The following is a 14,237-nucleotide window of genomic DNA, read 5'->3' as shown; positions in this document are numbered from 1 at the left end:
CCACTGGGCAATTATATTCAGCTTCTTAAAAATCATTACCAGGGGTTGGGAAGGTGCTCAGTGGTAGAGGGGAGAATGAGGCAGTTAATTGGAGTTAAGCATCTCATGGAATTTCTTGCATGGGCTGCCTTCAAACTGTGATTCTCAGATCTTAGCCTCCCAAGTAGCTAGGGTTACAAGAGGCATGAATCACCACCATCTTGTGTGACTGGAAGTTAATTTAGCCCATGGCAAAGGAAATACGTTGAAACTAGAAAATTCTTCTCACATGAGGCAATAATTCTAATGGCTTTGTGAGACCTATATTTACTTCAAGTACTCTTGGCTAAAAATCCTAGCAGAGTGAAGCTGCATGTCCTTGGTAGTACTTGCTCATGCTTTGCTTCTGAGTCTGGAATATCTGTGACCTTTGAAGGATTCAGTGACTAGTTTCTAGTAATAAATACATAACTTGCATTCACAAAAGGGAAGAATAACTTTTGCTATCTGAAATCTCCAGAGGGTTGTCTGCTTCATGTTGAAATGGAATAGGCTTTGTATCTTCCTTTGACTCTAACATTAAAAAGTGTAAGAGAAACTTAACACTGTAAAGCTATTACTGTGTTTGCAGACTGGAGTCTGCTGTATCACCCAGGAATCTGCCAACTGTCTATATTTGTTGAGCAGTTCTTTTTTGCTTTAGTTTTGTTGTGAGACAGGATCTTGTCATGGAGCCCAGGCTGGTTGGTCTCAAACTCATGATCTTCCTGTTTCTACTTCCAGTGCTGAGAGTACAGATGTATACAATGTCTGGTCCACGATTAGTTCTTAAATGTGGAATGACATTAAAAACTTTCTTTTCCTAGCCAGATACTGGTGTCTCAAACCTGTAATCTTAGCTACTCAGGAAGCTGAGATTTGAAGATTGAAGTTCAAAGCCACCCCAGAGAAGGAAAGTACATGAGACCCTTTTTGTTGTTGTTGTTGTTTTTGTTGGTTGTGGGGGCTTGAACTCTGGGCCTGGGTACTGCTGTACCTCAACTCTTTAGTTCAAGGCTAGAGTGTTCTACCACTTGAGCCACAGTGCCACTTCCAGTTTTCTGGTGGTTAATTGGAAATAAGAGTCTCACAGACTTTCCTTCATGGGCTGGCTTTGAACCGTGATCCTCAGATCTCAGCCTCCTGAGTAGCTAGGGTTACAGGCCACTGGGGCCCACCAGCACATGAGACTCTTTATCTCCAAGTAAGCACCAAAGAAAGCCAGAAGTTAGAGCTATGGCTCAAGTGGTACAGTGCTAGCCTTGAGCAAAACAAAACAATACAATAAATGCAAAGCATAAATACAGAATACAATATATAAATACAAAAATAAATACAAAACAAAACAATAAAAACCCTCAGGGATAGTGCCCAAGCCCTAGAACTAGCACAAAAACAAAAATACAAAAAAACAAACCAACCTTCTTTTCCAATTTACCTAAGAATCTTAAATAATTTCACTTGCTTGGGTTTTATAGTAGTTTGTTGATCGTTTTTAACAAGGTAGGCTTATTAAAAGAAAAAAAACTGTATTAAAATATTTTTTCTACTAGGCATTCATGGTTCACACAATCCTAGCTACTCCAAGGATCTATCCAGAGACTATGAATAGACCTGTAACAAGAGCTATGAGCCGACCGTGGTGGTGCATACTGGTAATCAACAAGGAAGATGAAGCAGGAAGATTAGGAGGTCTAGACCAGCCTGGATTGCACCTTATCCTAGCTACTTAGGAGGCTGAGGTCTGAGGATCACAGTTCAGAGCCAGCCTGGGCAGGAACATCTGTGAGACTCTTAGCTCCAATTCACCACCAGAAAACCAGAAGTGGTGCTGTGGCTCAAGTGGTAGAGCACTAGCCTCAAGGCTTCAGCTCAAGCTGAAGAGCACAGGGACAAAGCCCAGGTTCAGAGTTGAAGACCCACAACAGCCAAAAAAAAAAAAAAAGGAAACGAGCTATGAAATGTTTGTGATATTAGAGAGATCCAACTGTTCTGAACTGTAGAGAGCCTGGAATACCTGGCTTCCAACTTTTGACTTTTGGGGCAGCCATTATTCATATGGGTCAGGAAGTTAACTAGTTAACTTGACCTAAAGTGGCTAGTGTACTGATAAAAAATAAACAAAAAGCCGGGCTCTAGTGGCTTATGCTTGTAATCGTAGCTACCCAGGAGGCTGAGATCTGAGGATTCCTGTTCAAAGCCAGCCCAGGCAGGAAAGACCGTGAGACTCCTATCTCCAGTAAACCACTAGAAAACCGGAAGTGGCGCTGTAGCTCAAGTGGTAGAGCGCTCGCCTTGAGCTGAAGAGCTGAGGGACAGCACCCAGGCCCAGAGTTCAAGCCCCATGACCGAAAGAAAAAAAAAAAAAAAAGGAGAGCAGTGGGAATAGTATAGACAAGGATATTTAGGATTGAATTTAAATATCAGGTATATCTGTGGTATTTTCTTCAAAGATATCAAGTTATAATTATTATCAGTATTGTGTGTGCATGAGACTAGGTCTTATTATGTTGCCCTGGCTGGTCTGTAATTGCTATGCTCAGGTCATCTAACTCAATCTCCTGATTAGCTGGGACTAATAGGCATGTGCCACCAAGCACAGTATCCATACTCACATCCCACTTTTCCAAATAAAAGCAATAAAATGCTTTCATTTTTACTTACTAGAGCCAGTTTTCCACTGTTTGTAAATTAATAAGTGATTCCTACAGTAGGAGTGATTGGAATTAAGATTGTTCTGTGTCTCCATCTTCGCAGATCTGGGGTTTGGACTCAGGACCTCATGCTTGCTAGGCAGGTGTTCTTACTACTTGAGCGATCCTCCAGCCCTTTTTTGCTTTAGTTTTCATAAGTTCTTGTGTTTTTGCCTGAGAAGGGCCTTAGACTCTGGTTCCCCTTCCTATACCAGTAGCTGGATTACAAACAACACTACCACATGCCCCATTGAGGTGTTTTTTTTGTTGTTTCTGTTTTTTTGTTTTCGTCGTCAGTTGTGGGGCCTGAACTCTGGCATTGGGTGCTGTCCCTCAGCTCTTCAGCTCAAGGCTAGTGCCCTGTTTTTGTCTGGGTGGCCTCAGAAATCAACCAAATCTCTACCTGCCACATAGCTGAATTACAAGTGTGAGCCACTGCACCCATTCCTGGACTTAAGAATTCTTGACAATGCCTACTAGCCCTATTGCTAGGTAAGTGCTCTACTACTTGTGCCTCCTCCTCAGCCCTTTTTTTCTTTAATTTTGTTTTTTAGGTAAAGTTTTATATTTTTGCCTTGGCTGACCTTGGATTTCAATCTCCCTACTTATATCCCTGCCCCCTCCCCCTTTTGTGTGTGTGCGCGCGCGTGCACATGTGTGCCAGCCCTGGGGCTTGAATTCAAGGCCTGGGCACTGTCCCTGAGATTCTTTTGCTCAAAGCTAGCACTCTACAACTTGAGCCACAGCACCACTTCCAGCTTTTTCTGTTTATGTGGCACTGAGGAATTGAACCCAGGGCTTCAAGCATGCTAGGCAAGCACTCTACCACTAAGCCACATTCCCAGCCTTTCTCCTATCTCTCTTTCTGCTGGGATTATAAGTGTGCCTTATCTAGCTTATTCTTTGAAATAGATTATCACTAATTCTTTGCCTGAGTAGTTGGGATTATAGGTATGAGCACACTCAATATAGAATCAGTTCTCTCTCTACACACACACACACACACACACACACACATCCTCTTAATTAGCAGGAATTACTGGGGTTTTGCGCAGGCATGCGCGCGCGCGTACGCACGCACGCACGCACGCATGCATGCACGCATGCACACACACCCCTCTTAATTAGGAATTACTGGGGTTTTGAATTCAGTGCCTCATACTTTCCAGGCAGTGCCTCATACAGGCAGGTACTGTACCACTGAAGCATCCCTCCAGCCTAGAATTAGTACTCTTTCTGAGCAAAGAAAATCCATTTGAAGATTTATTTTGGGAAATGTAGAAGAAAAGAAGAAGAAAAAAAAATGGAATATATCTGGATTGTGCCAGGGCTTAAAATGGGAAAATACAGAAGGAAAGAATTAAACAGCCAGGAGGTGTGTGGAGGAAGACATAACCACTTAGATTTATATGTTTATTTTTCAATCACAAAATGCTCAGTATGAATATGTATTTGCATAATGTAGGCAGATAAAATTAAATGGTAGAATAAAAAAGAGAGAACTTTGTAAATGGTATTTATATTACTATTTCTTGGAGAAAAAGGAACTGTACACTTTCTGCAGTTCCAGGAACCTCCAGCCCTATTTTGTTAGTTCTCTCCTATGAGGAACTGCAGCAGGAGTATCCTTCCCTTGCAAAAGTAAAAGCTCTTGCCCAAGTTTCGAGTCCTTGGAAATGGAGACTGGGCCTTAGTCTCCTTTTTTTTTTTTTTTTTGTCTTTTGTGGGACTTGAACTCTGAGCCTGGGTGCTTCAGTTCAAGGCTAGCACTCTACCACTTAGCCACAGAGCCACTTCCAGCTTTTTCTGCTTATGTGGTGCTGAGGAATTGAACCCAGGGCCTCATGCATGCAAGGCAAGCACTCTACCACTGAGCCATCTTCCCAGCCCTGGGCCTTAGTTTCCTACTAACAATGCATTGTAAGGAAAGGTCTTGACTAAGCTCTCTGATAATCCAGGTATAGAAATAAAAACTAGGTTCTCTTGGCTATAGGTTCAGTGAAAACAGGGAAACAAATATTTTTTTAATTTTCAGCTAAGTTAGCTGTGTACTATCAAGACAATGGCCTTTTGAGTTCTTTAGTTGAAAAGATTTATTTATAAGGTTCAAGTCAGAGTCATTTGTCATTGAGGAGCAGTGACAAACTGACTGTTTGGTCAGGACTCAGACTGCAGTTTGTAGGTGTATTTTTCATTCCCTTAAGTTATAGCTTCTCTCTGAGGCAATTAATCTTGGACAGTTAGCAAGAGAGTTGCTGCTGTGTTTCTTCCTTGTTTGGAAGATGCATCGTTTTTTATTCAACACTTATCTTGGAAACTTGATTGTTTGAAGGGTGTTTTTCTTTGTGAAAGCATTTATAAAAAAAAAATTAAAAATTTCCCCCTCTCCTGCCAAATACCCCTCTGAGAGTTAATCAAAGATACAGAGTCCAACAACTGGGAAAGCCATTAATACTGCAGCCAGCTGCTATCCTGCTGACTTAAAGACAGATTCTAGCTGTTAAAATTGATGAGGATTTCTCTGGAGTTTCCCTGAAAAGCATTCTTCCTTGTTGTAAGAGCAAGTCCAGCACATTTACCATATTCTTTTTCAAGCCCTCCTCTTTCCCTTAAAGAATGTTGGCTATATTGTGTTTGAACCCAGGATTTAATACCTTCCACTATTTGAGATTTCCCACTGCTCATGTGGCAAGCACCTTCAAATCCATTCATTTAATTTCTATCTAACAATTAGGCATCCTTGAAGCTCACGAAGACTTGCTTTATGTTGACCTGTATCAGCAGTGAAAGATTCTTAAGTTTTCTGAATACATCATTATTTTATTTTATTTATTTTTGGGGGGGGGGGTCAGGTCGTGGGCATGAACTCTGGGCCTTGGTGCTGCCCCTCAGCTCTTCAGCTCAAGGCTAGAGCTCTACCACTTGAGCCACAGCACCACCTCCAGCTTTTTTCTTTTTGCTTATGTGGTGCTGAGGAATTGAACCCAGGGCCTCATGCATGCAAGGCAAGTGCTCTACCACTGAGCCACCTTCCCAGCCCCACATCATTATTTTAAATACATTTAATTCCTTTGCTCTTTTCTCAGAACTCATTACTATAGACCCTCTCATCTTGCTTCTACTTTCATCTCAAATCTCCTATCCATTGAAATTTGTTCCTGTCTCAACTGATTATCTCTGAACTCTTTCTAAAAAGACTAGAGAATCCTCAATTTTTTCTTTTTTCTTTTTCCTTTTCTTTCTTTCTTTTTTTTTTTTTGGGGGGGGGGGTCCGGTCGTGGGGCCTGAACTCTGGGCCTGGGCGCTGTCCCTCAGCTCTTCAGCTCAAGGCTAGAGCTCTACCACTTGAGCCACAGCGCCACTTCCGGCTTTTTTCTTTTTGCTTATGTGGTGCTGAGGAATTGAACCCAGGGCCTCAGGCATGCAAGGCAAGCACTCTGCCACTGAACCACCTTCCCAGCCCCTTCTTTTCATTTCTTTTTTCTTTTCTTTTTTTTCTTCCCTCCCTCCTTCCTTCCCTCTCTCACTTTCTTCCTTCCCTCTCTCACTTTCTTTCTTCCTCTCTCACTTTCTTTCTTCCTCTCTCACTTTCTTTCTTCCTCTCTTCCTTTCTTTCTTCCTTTCTTTCTTTCTTTCTTTCTTTCTTTCTTTCTTTCTTTCTTTCTTTCTTTCTTTCTTTCTTTCTTTCTTTCTTTCTTTCTTTCTTTCTTTTTCTTTCTCTTTCTCTTTCTTTTTTAATTGTGGGGCTTGAAATCTGGGCCTGGGCACTATCCTTTAGCTCAAGGCAGGTGCTCTACTACTTGGGCCACAGCACCACTTCTGGTTTTCTGATGGTTAATTGGAGATAAGAGTCTCACAGATTTTCCTGCTCAGGCTGGCTTTGAACTATGATCCTCAGATCTCAGCCTCCTGAGTAGCTAGGATTACAGGCATGAGCCACCAGCGCCTGGCTAGAATCCTCAATTTCTCTTTCACCTCTGGTTGCTTTTGGTCTGGGAGTTTGTGTTGATGGCAAAACCATACTTTGTCCATCTTATCTAACTTGCTCTCTCTCTCTCTCTCTTTTGTTTGTCAGTTCTGGTGCTTGAACTCAGAGCCTAGGTGCTGTGCTGTCCCTGAGCATTTTTCGCTCAATTCTCTACCACTTTGAGCCACAGTGCCACTTCCAGTTTTCTGGTGGTTGATTGGAGATAAGAATCCCACAGACTTTCCTGCCTGGGCTGGCTTTGGACCATAATCCTCAGATCTTAGCCTCCTGAGTAGCTGGGATTACAGGCGTAAGCCACGAGCACCCAGCCTAACTTGTTCTTGGGGCATTCTGATCTTTGCCACCTCAGTTCTTTCTTGTTTTAAAGGTTTTTCCAGTTAGTAAACATTTGAACTGTTTTTCTATTAGGTTTTCTCTTGGAGGCTCTTGTTCCTTTATCTCACAGACAGCCTCTCATTTGTGTATTTTCATGTTTCATAATTTCCTAGTTGTTCTGGTTCCTGTTGTGTCTTCTTTGCTACAGTCCTAACACTTTGAATTTGAAGGCTTTTCTACATGCCATTAAAATGTCATCTTGCTTCTGCTTTTCTATCCTTAGCCAAGATGCTAAGCTGAAGTCCAGCACAGACACCTCCACTCACTATTGCTCTTTTATGATATCTTCATCTAAGAAATTGTATGTCAGCCAGCTAATTTCACCCTTTAAAATTTAAAATTTAGTTGAAGTAGGTTGGGACTTTCAAGTGCTAGGATCATAGGCATGTGCCACCTAACCTGGCTTGATCTTATCCTTATTTTCCTTTATATGTCCTCAAATAATGTCCAAACACTTTAAATCTAACACCCTTATAATATATACCACCCCTTTTTACTACAGTTGCTTTAGATATTCTAGAATTGTTTGTTTTTTGAGATAGTGTCTTGCTATATTACTCAAGCTGGCCAGCTAGCTTCAAACTGGAGATCATCTTGCTTATTTCTCCTAGCTGCTAGCATTATAAATGTAGTGTGCCACTATGCCTGTTTATTTATTTATTTATTTTTGTCAGTCATGGGGCTTGAACTCTGGGTCTGGGCACTGTCCCTTAGCTCTACAGCTCAAGGAGAGCACTTTATTACTTGAACTACAGTGCCATTTCTGGTTTTCTGGTGGCTTATTGGAGATAGGAGTCTCATGGTCTTTCCTGCCCCGGCTGGCTTTGAACCGGAATCCTCAGATCTCAGCCTCCTGAGTAGCTAGGATTACAGGCGTGAGCCACCAGCTCCTGGCATACCAGTTGCTTTTGTTAAATTTGTGGTAAAACACATGTAACATAACATTTACTATTTTATGGAAGAAACTCAACTGGAAAAGAAATTATTGTTTTTAGGTTTTAATAGTAATGAGAAGGTTTTATAAGGTATATTTTGTAGGATTCTACATTTTCTGCTTCCTTCATAGTTATCCATTGTTCTAAGTTGTCTTCCTAGGTTCTCCAAGTTTTGTGTTGTCTTTGGGATTGGTATTTTATCAGTACTAACTAATGCACTGGTGTTTCCCTCACTGCCTTTCATATTCTCTAATACCAGTAGAATATTCTTTGTTATTTAGAGGAGATGGATCTTTGGACTTGAAGGACAGCTTCACAATATGATTCAAGAAAGGCTAGCTCTCTTCCAAAGCTATAGAATGGTGTAATTGGATACGGCTCATTATGTTTCTAGTTTAGTTGTCAATCTTCCGGAGGCTCAGAGGTCTCTACTTGTTTTCTCCTTAGGAGAAGCTTCAAAATATTTTCTAATTTTGGTTATGATAATTGGTTGTGCCCATCGGTAAGTTAAATATACAGTAATGAAAAATTATTGTGAATTTATTGTGAATGAAAAATTTATTGTGAATTGCTGTGAATATATACTTCAAAAGTATATATTTAAAGGTGGGCACTAGTGGCCCACACTTGTAATCCTAGCTACGCAGAGGCTGAGATCTGAATATGGTGGTTTGAAGCCAGCCTGGGCAGAAAAGTCTGTGAGACTTTATCTCCAAAAAACTAATCAGAAAAGCCGGAAGTGGTACTATGGCTCAGTGGTAAAAGAGGCTCAGGACAGTACGTAGGCCCAGAGTTCAAGCACCTGACTGGCAAAAAATTAAAATATATGTGTGTGTTTGTATATCCTTATTTAGAGGTACTGGGCTTTGAATGTAGGATTTCACACTTGTTAAGCAAATGAGCTACACTTGAGCCACGTCTCCAGCTCCAGTTGTACTTAAAAAAAAAATGGCCGTGCACCGGTGGCTCATGCCTGTAATCCTAGCTACTCAGGAGGCTGAGATCTGAGGATCGTGATTCAAAGCCAGCGCAGGCAGGAAAGTCTGTGAGACTCTTATCTCTAATAAACCTCTTGAAAACCAGAAGTGTACTGTGGCTCTCGCCTGAAGCTGAAGAGCTCAGGGACAGTGCTCAGGCCTAGAGTTCCAGCCCCACGACTGACAAAAAAAAAAAAAAAAATGAAGGATGTGGTGCTGTGGCTCAAGTGGTAGAGAGCTTTCCTTGAGCTGAAGAGTTCAGGGTCAGCACCGAGGCCTAGAGTTCAAGCCCCATGACTGAACAAAAAAAAAAAAAAGAAACTGGACTCTGGTGGCTCATGCCTGTAATCCTAGCTACTCAGGCTACTCAGGAGGTTGAGATGTGAGGATCACGGTTCAAATCTAGCCCAGGCAGGAAAGTCTATGAGACTCTTATCTCCAGTAAATCACCAGAAAACTGGAAGTGTCATTGTGGTCTAAGTTGTAGAGCACTAGCCTCGAGCTGAAGAGCTCAACGACAGTGCCCAGGCCCATGATTGACATAAATAAATAAAAGTTGATACTTTGTTGTGTTATTGTTGTTGTTGTTGTTGTTAGTTGTGGGGCTTGAACTCTGGGCCTAGGTGCTGTCCCTCAGCTCTGACGCTCAAGGCTAGCACTCTGTCACTTGAGCCACAGCACCACTTCCAAAATTGATACTTTAATGAGAACTGAAATCTCTATGTATTTGAAACGTAATTGCATGTTTAATTTGAGAATTGTCTCATTTGATTTTCAGCTTCTTTTGTGCATGTGTAATAATTTGGTGACTTTATACTATGTACTAACTATGAGTCAGGAAAATCTGATCTTACTGTTCATTTATTATTTTGGTGCCATATTGGAGCTTGGACTCAGGGCCAATGCAGTCTCTCTCCCTTAGCTTTTTCAGTGATGGCCAACATAGTACTTGAGCCATACCCACTTCTGCCTTTTTGCTGGTTATAGAGTTAGGTGTCTCATGGCCTGGACTTCTCTGTCTGGGATGGCTGTAAACAATGATCCTCAGATCTCAGTTTCCTTGATTTTTTGTTGTTGTTGTTGTTGATGATGGTGGGGCTTGAACTCGGCCTGGGCACTGTCCCTCAGCTCTTCAGCTCAAGGCTAGCACTCTACCACCTGAGCCACAGCACCACTTCCAGTTTCTGGTGGTTTATTGGATATGAGTCTCACAGGCTTTCCTGCCAGGGCTAGCTTTAAACTGAGATCCTCAGATCTCACACTCTTGAGTAGCTAGGATTATAGGTGTGAGGTCCCCCCCCCCCCTCCCAATGCCTGGCTCTCAGTCTCCTTGAGTAGCTAGGGTTACAAATAAAAGCTGCCAGAGCCCAGTGAGCTCACTCTTGCTCATTCGCGTGCTCTCGCTCTCACTCTCACTTTTCTCTGTCTCTGTTTGTTTCTGTCTCTGTCTCTTTCTCTCTCTTTCTTTCTCAACTCCTGTTTTACTATATGGTCTTCTTTTTCTTTTTTTTTCCTTTCTGTCTGCCCTGAGCATCTTTTACCACTTGAGCCATAGTGCTACTTCCAGCTTTTTCTGAGTACATGATCCCTCACCCTTTGCAGGAATTATGTTCCAGAGACACCTCACCCCTCCCCTGCAATAGGTGAAAATCCGTGAAGTAGCAGAGTTAGACAGCCCTCCCTCTCTATATTGCGCCGTAATGCTGCTACTTTGCAGATTTTCACCTATTGCAGGGCTCTAAATCCTGCGATAGGAGAGGGACCACTATATATGTATTTTTTAATAGCATTTCATACAGTGAAGCCGCAATAAGTGAACTGCGATATAATGAGGGGTAACTGTTTTATTGAAGATGAGTCTTAAGGATTTTTCTACCCAGGATGGCTTCAAGTGTTATCCTCAAATCTCAGCCTCCTGAGTAGCTAGGATTACAGGTGTGAGCCAACAGCGCTTGCTTTAGTGTATGGCCCTTTAGTATATGGCCCTATCCCTCCCTCCCTGCCTCCCTCCCTGCCTCCCTCCCTCCTTCCCTCCCTGCCTCCCTCCCTGCCTCCCTCCCTGCCTCCCTCCCTTCCTTCCTTCCTTCCTTCCTTCCTTCCTTCCTTCCTTCCTTCCTTCCTTCCTTCCTTCCTTCCTTCCTTCCTTTTTCTTTCTTTCTTTCTTTTTTGGTCGGTTGTGGGGCCTGAACTCTGAGCCTGGGCACTATCCCTCAGCTCTTCAGTTGTAGACTAGCACTCTACCACTTGAGCCTCAGCCCCACTTCCGGCTTTTTCTGCTTATGTGGTGCTTGGGAATCAAACCGAAGGCCTCATGTATGCAAGGCAAGCACTCTACCACTTAGCCACCTTCCCAGCCCCTTCTTTTTTTGTTTTTTGTTTTTGTTGGTCATGGGGCTTGAACTCTGGGCCTGGGCACTGTCCCTCAGCTCTTCAGCTCAAGGCTAATAATGCTCTACCACTTGAGCCACAGCAACACTTCTGGCTTTTTCTGTTTATCTGATGCGGAGGAATCGAAACGAGGGCATCATGCATGCAAGGCAAGCACTCTACCACTGAGCCACCTTCCCAGCTCATCCCTTTCTTTCATCTACTTAGTTTCAAGTCAAAAGAATATGATATCTTAGGAAAATATTAATGTGTCTTCTTTTCTGGGTTTTTATCCTGATACTGACTTCACAGATCAGTTTCCAATGTCCATGGTATTGATTTCTCTTAGCAGCCAATTCCAGGATAGATTTGAATTCTACCCTTCATGGGCTTTTGAGCTAGTAAAACTCCCCATAGCCCGTTTAAAAGCCAATGTTGCCTTGACTTTGATTCTAAGATCAGTTGGAAGATTATCTCATTGGTTTGAAGATAATCCAAATGGAAATTTCAGAAAATGTCCCACACTAAGCTCTCAGAGAGGTTCATTTATTTTGTGGAATTGTTTAAACAGCTAATTAACTGCACTGTCTAGCCAGTGCCCTTTTGACTTTTTGTTCTTTTGATGCTTTGGCAACTAAGCCGCATGAAGTTTTTTTCTTGCAGTTTCTCTTCTTATAGAAAGCAGTAAAGACAGATGGGTGGATTGACAGAGCTCTCCCCTCCCCTCCTCTCCTCTTTTCTCCTTATTTAATTTACCTATTTATGCCAATACCCTGGGGCTTGAACTCAGGGCCTCATGTTTTCACTGACTTTTTGGCACTCAACCACTTGAACTACTCCTTTACTTCTGATGTTTTGCTAGTCAATTGGAGATAAGGGTCTCTTGGACTTATCTGTCCAGACTGAATTGTGATACTTAGATCTCAGCTTCCTGAATAACTAGGATTACTGGTGTGAGCCATCAAGGCCCAGCAAAATCCAGTCAGATATTCTTGGAATCTAACTAGCTGTGTAGTCTTACATATTTGCATGTTTGGTTTTTAGTTTTCTTATCTGTAAAAGAACTAATATATCATGATCTGGCTTGAAGGATCAGGTGGGATAACTTATTAGTAACCTTTGTATTGACACCTGATGGACATTTGAATAAATGGTGGTTATTGCTATTATTCTAAGTTCATAGAGAAAACCTGGGCTTTTTCTTTTTACCTAAATGACTTGGTTTAAGATTTCATTTGCTCACAGTCCCTATTGTTGTCAAGTTTTTAGTCTTTCAAAGAAGGGATGCGCTAGTCTTTTTCTTTTTTCTTTCATTCATTTTTCCAGCAAGGGACTCTAAACTGATTGATTTGAAGATAACCATTTGTCAAATTTTTCTCCATGATCACCAAAACTCATTTTTCCTTGCATTTTTCAATACAGCAAGATGTTTTGTATGAATACATGCAAGCATACATACATATTTTCTTTTCTTTTTTTTTATCTGAGACCAAAATTCGAAATCAGTATCTGATGCTTTTGCTCATTGGCTGGTACTCTACCACCTAAGCCACACATCCAAACCCAATGTCTTCATTCTAGAAAAACTACTGAGCTGGAAGACCATACTGACTGAAGAAAAATCCTACTCTTACTTGAATCATCAATTTTTTCATTGAAGTGCTTTAGAAAAGTATTATAATAATGTGTTACCCAAATTAGTGAGCCATGAGATACTGACTTTTGGGTTCCTCTAGGCATAGGAATTTAATTTTAACTTTAGTGACTATCATATATATAAAATCTTCTTTACTCCCCAGGGACAATGGTGACAGATCTAGGCACCGAGCGCCCCGCAATGCCCGGATGTCTGCACCTTCACTTGGACGCTTTGTTCCAAGGTAAGAACTAGGTTGTCAGCAATAGCAGGAATCTTTATGAGAGCATAGAATTTAGTTATTATTTGTTTGTTTGTTGTGTTTTGTTTTGGCAGTAATGGATTAAACCCAGAACCTGCTATAGGTTCTGTTTGCTATAGGCAAATGTTATACCACTGTGCTGCATCCCCAGCCCTTTACCATTTAGTTTTAAACCAACTTTTTGCCTTTTCAAGTATCTGTATCTGGTTTCCTAGTAAGATTATATTCCAGACCTGCCACCTAAAGATTTGACAGGTTAGCCATAATGAAAAGAGAAAAATGTCACTGAGAACATTGGTTCAAAGGTACGGGTAGGGTTGGGTGTATATGAGGGTAGTAGGGTATTTTTAGAAGAAAAGGAAACAAATTTGGGGAAGGACAAATTCTGGGAATTTTTACTCCTTTAGGGCCTTTCATGGGTTTCTCGGGTTGAGTATTCCCTTAGTCTAGATTTGATTTCTTTCCTTTCCCTCCCTCCCTCCCTCCCTTCTTTCCTTTCATCTATCTTGGGGCTTGAACTCTGGGCCTGGGCACTGACCCTTAGCTCAAGGTGAGCCACTACCACTTGAGCCACAGTGCCACTTCCGGTTTTCTGAGTGGTTTATTAGAGATAAAGAGTCTCATGGAGTTTCCTGCCTGGGCTGGCTTTGACCATCAATCCTCAGATCTCAGCTTCCTGAGTAGCTTGGATTACAGGCTTCCTTCCTTCCTTCCTTCCTTCCTTCCTTCCTTCCTTCCTTCCTTCCTTCCTTCCTTCCTTCCTTCCTTCCTTCCTTCCTTCCTTCCTTCCTTCTTTCTCTCTCTTTCTTTCTTTCTTTTTTTTCAGACCAGGCTAGCTTTGAACTTTCTATAAAACCTAGGCTGGCCTCAAAGTCAATATCCTTCTGCCTTATCCTCCTGAGTACTGCTTGGATTAATGTGTGAACCACTGTGCGTGTCCTATCTTACCTGTATTCTTGAAGGTAGATAGTATTTCCTTCCTTTTA

The 14,237-nt window shown here is 41.9% G+C and overlaps 1 protein-coding gene across 9 annotated transcripts in view; it reads left to right on the top strand.

Annotated features, from left to right (window-relative positions):
* The window catches only part of Ambra1 (autophagy and beclin 1 regulator 1), a 223,351-nt gene that overhangs the window by 89,452 nt on the left and 119,662 nt on the right, over window positions 1-14,237 (top strand). For all 9 annotated transcript variants that reach the window (XM_042675939.1, XM_042675938.1, XM_042675937.1 and 6 more), the window contains one exon: window positions 13,153-13,233. In XM_042675939.1, the coding sequence (XP_042531873.1) occupies window positions 13,153-13,233 (81 nt within the window). The remainder of the gene's footprint in view (window positions 1-13,152; window positions 13,234-14,237) is intronic.

Source organism: Dipodomys spectabilis, unplaced genomic scaffold (genome assembly GCF_019054845.1).
Source record: "Dipodomys spectabilis isolate Male_0828 unplaced genomic scaffold, ASM1905484v1 ptg000030l, whole genome shotgun sequence".
NCBI classification, from domain to species: Eukaryota; Metazoa; Chordata; class Mammalia; order Rodentia; family Heteromyidae; genus Dipodomys; species Dipodomys spectabilis.
This window is presented reverse-complemented; position numbering and strand designations above follow the sequence as displayed.